The sequence below is a fragment of the Hevea brasiliensis genome, chromosome 5, assembly GCF_030052815.1.
Source record: "Hevea brasiliensis isolate MT/VB/25A 57/8 chromosome 5, ASM3005281v1, whole genome shotgun sequence".
In the NCBI taxonomy this organism is placed as follows: domain Eukaryota; kingdom Viridiplantae; phylum Streptophyta; class Magnoliopsida; order Malpighiales; family Euphorbiaceae; genus Hevea; species Hevea brasiliensis.
Window position 1 is genome coordinate 17,203,707 of NC_079497.1, and position 6,457 is coordinate 17,210,163.

General features: G+C 36.3%; 1 protein-coding gene across 1 annotated transcript; it reads right to left on the reverse strand.

The window, feature by feature from the left end:
• Window positions 1-260: 260 nt before the first annotated feature.
• On the reverse strand, window positions 261-3,680 carry LOC110635960 (scarecrow-like protein 9). Its single transcript, XM_021785469.2, has 2 exons — window positions 3,319-3,680; window positions 261-2,980 (listed from the first exon to the last, which is right to left on the reverse strand). The coding sequence occupies exon 2, from the start codon at window positions 2,860-2,862 to the stop codon at window positions 619-621; it is 2,244 nt and encodes a 747-aa protein (XP_021641161.2). The 5' UTR covers window positions 2,863-2,980; window positions 3,319-3,680; the 3' UTR covers window positions 261-618.
• Window positions 3,681-6,457: the final 2,777 nt, after the last annotated feature.

Consider the following 6,457-nt stretch of genomic DNA (forward strand, 5'->3'; position numbering starts at 1 on the left):
AGCTCAGTTTGTGGTGCTTACTGCTCAGAGAGACATCTAATAGGGGCTCATGTATTATTGGTGCAGTGTACTAAACAGTGATACTACAGGAGAAGAATCAAGAAATAATGCCAAAAGCTTCTTCTTTCTTCCTCACTTTAATAGGTCAACATTTTATGTGCAATTGCAAATAATTTTACAACAACTCATCTTGCCAAATTTTCAATTTCACTATGAGAGCTTCATCAAAGATTCAAATTAGAAACATCATTATGTGCATCTCACAGAATTTCAGGGTTGCGGATTTCTTTATTATAGTTGAATACTTCAGTGAAAATACAAACATGTCTGATAAATATGCACCCCTCCTGGAATTCTTCAACAAGTGAATTGGTTAAATCTTCATTTTCCTATTACAGTTCTTGGCAGTCAATGTACCAGTTGAAAATTAAAACCCCCTACTAGATTTGCCTGTCAAGTCAGTGGATAATCACTTGTATAATGAATACGACACTAAGCATTGAAATAGAAAGACAAAATGGGATCACAGCAACTCCCTAGACAATAAATTGTCTATTTCAGAACACCTTACAGGCGAGAGGAAAACCACAAGGACAGATAAGTAGGTGTTCAAGATTCCTATGTTGGTCTCCAGACGGAAAGGGTATAAATAATTCGTCCCTTCCATCCTTGCAATAGCCACCGGCCATCCTCATCAATTAGGAAATCTTTGTGGTAAAGCGTCCTCACTTTATCAGTTGCTCGCTTCACAATCTCTCTATCAAAAGACAACTGCACAAACCCAGCCCTCAAGGTACGGACCTGCCACTGCTTGTAAGTTTCTGGCCTTTCCACTCTTTCCCAGCCCTCGCAAGCCACAACATTTAAGGCCTCTCTGCCAATGATCTCTTTCTCAATCAGCATCCTTTCCTGATGCTCACGGGGCACAATAGTGTCAAGCATATCAAACAATGAAGAGAAGTGAAAAAGAGCCTCTCTAAACCGCGTAACAAAGAACGGGGCACTGTAGGCCCCATTGGTAATTGCATGGATGAAAATATCAGGATTAATCTTCCTTACTAATTGAAGAACAATGTCTTTTTGACTGTCCACTGCTACTGTTTCATCAAGCAAGTTCCTAGCCCGATAAAAACAGGTAACAACAATGACTTCTTCCCTGTCAATCTTGAGTTCCTCAAGTTTTATGGTTTCCCATTTTTTTGCTATGGCACTGTACTCAAATGGCACGTTGAACTTCTTAGCATAAGTCGCTAAGCGACGCCCTGTTTCCTCAACTCGCTCTGCTGGCCGAAAACCAGGTTGGGGAAAATCTATTCCAGTAATGCGAACATTTGGAGGACCACCTGGTCTCCAGGAAAGCCGCTGAATAAGGGTGGGCCACTGGAAACCATAAAGGATACCGAAATCTATGATATGAAGCCTCATTGAATTTGCTGAGAGATTCATTATTGTCTTGTTAGAAGCAAAATTAGAGAGCTTTAAGAAAGGGCATGCAGCAAGATAGAGATGGTACGCTTTCAAGATATTGGTAGCAGATGTTCTCTTGCTAACAAGGCCTTTGTAAATCTGGCTGCCAGTACCTGCCAAGCGTGACTCAAGACCATTAGCAAAGCAATGAGCCAATCTCTGATTCCCATCCCCAAAAGGAGATGAATGCTGCCTAACCTGCTTTAGCAATTCATTTGCCCTCCTACAATCATCAGCTGCCACAGCTTGTGCACAATTAATCAAAAGGGTTCTCAAATCCACCACATTCTTTCTCCCATTGAGTTTCTTGCGTTGACCCTTTCTGCCACTGGATCCCTTTGATTGCACATTCTGATTCTGGTCATTTTTTATTGCTGCATTCTTGAATGCCTCACAAAGATCCTTGAGATCTTCCCAGCCTTCCCCAGCACTATAAAGTAACAATCTATCAAACACGTGTGGTTCCATGTCAGATTCAGCATAAACAGCTGGTTGCTTGCTACTCCTCTCTTCTTCTATATCTCCATCTTGCCTGTGAAGGTTCTTCCTTCCTCTTGGCCCGCTAAGTGAGTACTCTTCTTCATCCTTTCTCTCTTCCTTGATTGTAACCTCACTAATCCTTGCCTTTGGCTCCCTAGATAAGAACCTGTTGACCTCAATATTACGAAAAAAGACATCACCATTGGGAAGAAATTTGCTAGCCTCTTCAACCCCCTTCATAAACTGTGAAATAGATTGACTCTCATTCTTCCAATCAGAGATTTGAAAACTACTGCTTGGAGAGTCCACCAGCCCATCCATGCTAGTGATTACACTATTGGAAGAGCTATATGATGATTGCGACATACTAGAAACACGAAGAGTTTGTTGTTGAAAGGAATCGTAATATCTCAAATTCTGAATACACGTGTTATCATCTAAATAACTACCACCATGGTTATCATCACTGCAGTTACTGGTGAAACTGTAATATGGGTTCTCACTATTTTGACAGGTAGAAGCGTGGTTTGGCTCTGGTGAAGGAGGGTACTTCTTGCCTAGAACCTCATAAAATGATTTCTCAGCGGCTTGAAGATCTAAGGAATCTTGAAGCATACAAGTCTTATCCTCCATATCTTCTTCCATAAGCATCTGGCTTACGTATCTCAAAACTGCATCAGAAAAGTCACAATCTTCTGGGGAATCCTCTTCATGAACCGCATTAGAATTTGGGGTTACTTTACTTGACTTTGGATCAGGTGGAAGGTAAGGGAACTCCATAAAATTATGATCTATAAAAGTATTATCAAATCTTTGTCCAGAAACACGGCTCTGATTGGACAGAACAGATAAAGGTCGATTTCCCAGTTGGGTTCCATTCAATGAACTCGAAAAACCTCTTAAGCGGGGGTCCATAATAATCTACTTGTGAGAAATCTAGAGCAAATCTCAAAAAACACATCCACAACTCCTCAATGAATCAATTCCTTTTCAAAAACAGCTCAATTTCATAACAACTTGCATTTCTTGTTTTCTAAAAACACAAATCAATTCAACCATGACAGACATTAAAATAGAGAAAAGGAACCTCAAAAATAAATAAATAAATAAACAACCATCAACCTTCAATTCAAGCGTTTCATTCAATTAACAGAAAGAAGAAACAACAGATTCGCTGGCTAAATTCAACGTATTTTGCAAAAACAAAATTAAAATAATCAGAAAAGAATAAAAGCAAATTGCTATCAAATAATGTTTCTAAGAAAAACCACTAATGAATATAACATGAAGGTCAACTAAGTATGATTAGAGTTTCAAGAGAGCTAGAAACTGATCCAATCACAGTGAAGAAAAGAAAAGCAAAACGCGTACCTTCATGAAACCCCAGCTTCCACACTGAGAGAAACAGAGAGAGAGAGAGAGAGAAGTTGAAAGAAGCGCAAGACCGAGTGACGAGAGCACAGTGGTCCGTTGAAAATAAAATGGAGAAAAAATAAGGATAAAAAAAAGCCTTCTCAGGTGAAAATATAAATCAGAGCCGTCCATCTAATACCATCCACATCGTCGGCGATCGATGGCGAAGGTTTGTCTCTAATAAATTAAGACACGATAGAGTTTTCCATCTACCTATAAACGTACGACACCTGTCCCTCTAAAAGGACAGATAGTCTGATGTGGCATTTCCAGTTGTGGCCTTTTTTCGCATGCTAGGACCCCTGAACTCCGCGCTTCCAGCAAGCACTCTCGCTTTCACTTTGACATTTTAGTGGAGGATAGAAATACGAACTTGCCCCCAGAAGCAATGGGCGGGAGTGCACGTGGGTGTGACTGTGAGTGGCATATTTCTAAAAGCACAAACAGACGTTGAAGTGGAGACGAAATTTGAATTTGGGGAGAGTTTGTGTATGTGGCGGGTTTCATTTCTTCCATCCTTAGTATTGCGTCTCCATCGCAGGTTGACCTAAATTCCAATTTTATTTATTTATGGAAATATAAAGGTATTTCATGTGTGGGAAACATTACATGGGTTAAGCTCAAAACCAAAGGATACAACAAGCTTGAATGGCATACAACCAATGAAAAACACAGATCATAACTCAAAAAAGGCCCAAGAGCCTGAACTCCCTAAAACCCATGGCAGGGACAATCAAGCAGAGAACAGCCACTGACCAGGAGAAGTACCTCCCCCAAGCATAGCAGGCAACTCCGAGGACTTTCAAAGACCAAGAAATGTAAGAGACCATGCAAGACACCAGGACCTCAAAGACCAACCCCAAAAGGCTGTGAGCCTTGAGCCTAGGCGACTGAGATGCTGAACTCTGTCATTCCTCCCTACACAGAGACTCTGTTAACTTCAAAATTGAATGATTGAGTAATTACATCCTTTTTAAATCATGACCAAAGTTGGTTAATGAAACGTCAAAATCGCGTTAGCTTTTTGGGTCAGCTATCTCAAACCAACATTTCCAAGGGAAATTTTCAATTCTAGCCGCTGACAGACGGAAAATTGGCGAGTCTATAAGAAATTTCTCACATAGAATGGATGAATTATTAGTATAAGAAATTTCTTTTTTTTTTTTTCTTTCAATAAAAGATCAAAAAACTTAAAACTAATTAAACAAAGAACGAAGATAAAAGACTTAAATCATTACTCCATTTTGGAAGTTATTTCATTTTAATTATTTAATTTTTAAAATTAAAATAAAAGTGAATTATAAATTAGTTTTTGAAATATACCAAAAATCACAACTCAATTTATATTTATTATGAGAAATAATTTAATTCTTGAAATTTAATCATGTTAATAGGTTAGTACTTGCTGTTAAATTTTTAGTTAATTCTGATTTAGCCACTGAAATTTTGTTTTATTGACAGAATAGTTTATAAAAAAAATTTATATTTAACTAATTATTAGTTACTTTATATTTAAATAATTATATATTTTATAAAATATTAATTTTTTATAATTATAATTATTTAAATATAAAATACTCAAAAGAGTTAATTATATAATAATGTGCCTTTTCAAATAGGAAAAAACATACAAGAAATAATATGTTTTATTAAATTCTTAAATTTTTAATATTATGATCTATAATTTTATAAAAAAAAATTATGGTAATATTTTTCAATAAATAAATAATTATTACAATTTTTCAACATGACTTTCAAGAAAAAAAAGTTACACAAAATACTTTATTTTCATATGATCTAACATAATTTATTTTAACAATATATTATTTAAAATTATAATTTATTTATAATTTATAAATGTTCTCAAAAATTATATTTTAAATTAATTTTTTGAAAAATTAAATTATATTTTACTTTAAATGAGTAATTAATTTAAAATGAAAAATAAAAAATAAATTTTCTTGTATAATTTTTATGGAATTTTAAAATTTGGATGTATAAATAGAAAAAAGAAATCTTTTAAATAGGTCATATTTAAACGATTATAAGCTTTAAAGTAAGGAAGTAATTTTCTTTAGAATGAGTAGAGCATTACTTATAGCCCATGAGGGTTCCCTTCTCAAGTCGCCTCTTGTCCCTTCAATGAGCAAAACCGCAAAAGTGAACAAGAAAAAAGTGTGATGTTACAGCTTGTACTTCAACATGAAAGCCCGGGAACAGATTTGCTTCTATATATATTCCTTACATGGGCAGTTGGGGGGTTGTTTCGTAGATAGAAATTTTCCCCGAGGTGATACAAGAAAATTTCTCTGCTGACGGACTGATTCTTGTAGTCTAATTCCAGGGTTATTTCTTCTGTGTAAATCTTAATGGTTAGACCATTGATGTCTACGGTAGATCCATAATTGAAAAGAGGGTTATGCATTTAACGGGTGGGTGTGACAGGGTATGAAGAAAATTTATGAAGGTTTCATGGAATAGTAAAGGTAAAAGTAAACAGGGCATCGAAACTGCCGTATTAGTGGCGCGAAGACGGGGCATCAAAAGTAAACTATACTAAAGTTCTCCTCAGGGGAGGAAGAACACTTTTGAGTGTATTCGAGCGATTGAAATTTTTAGATGTGTAGTAGTCATTATACTTGTGGAATATGAATCCCACACATGGCAAAAGAATAGTTATCATTTCCATGGAGTAGCTATCGCATTCCTACTCTCTGTATTATGTTTTGTGAATCAAAGCAAGCCGCAACCCAAACATGTTCTAGTCCAATTCGCCATGGACCTGCAACGCATGTTACATACGTGAATCTAAACCACATTTTTTCTACGCATTAGCTGCAACAATCCAACTCTCAATTCATGAGCTAAACCCAATGCATCCAAACAGCAAATGGTATCATCCACCAGGCAGTGAAAGCAGACATGAATATTTCCTACAATCAATGAACAAGATCATCCCTTCTTTTTCAATTAAGGCGCAGGTCAACAGTTGGAATAAAATTATGATATATTTCTGCAAAAGAGAATGCCACATATAGAATGTTAAGCTAATCAAGCCATAAGCAGACATTAAACGTAAGTAGACATCCATTAATAG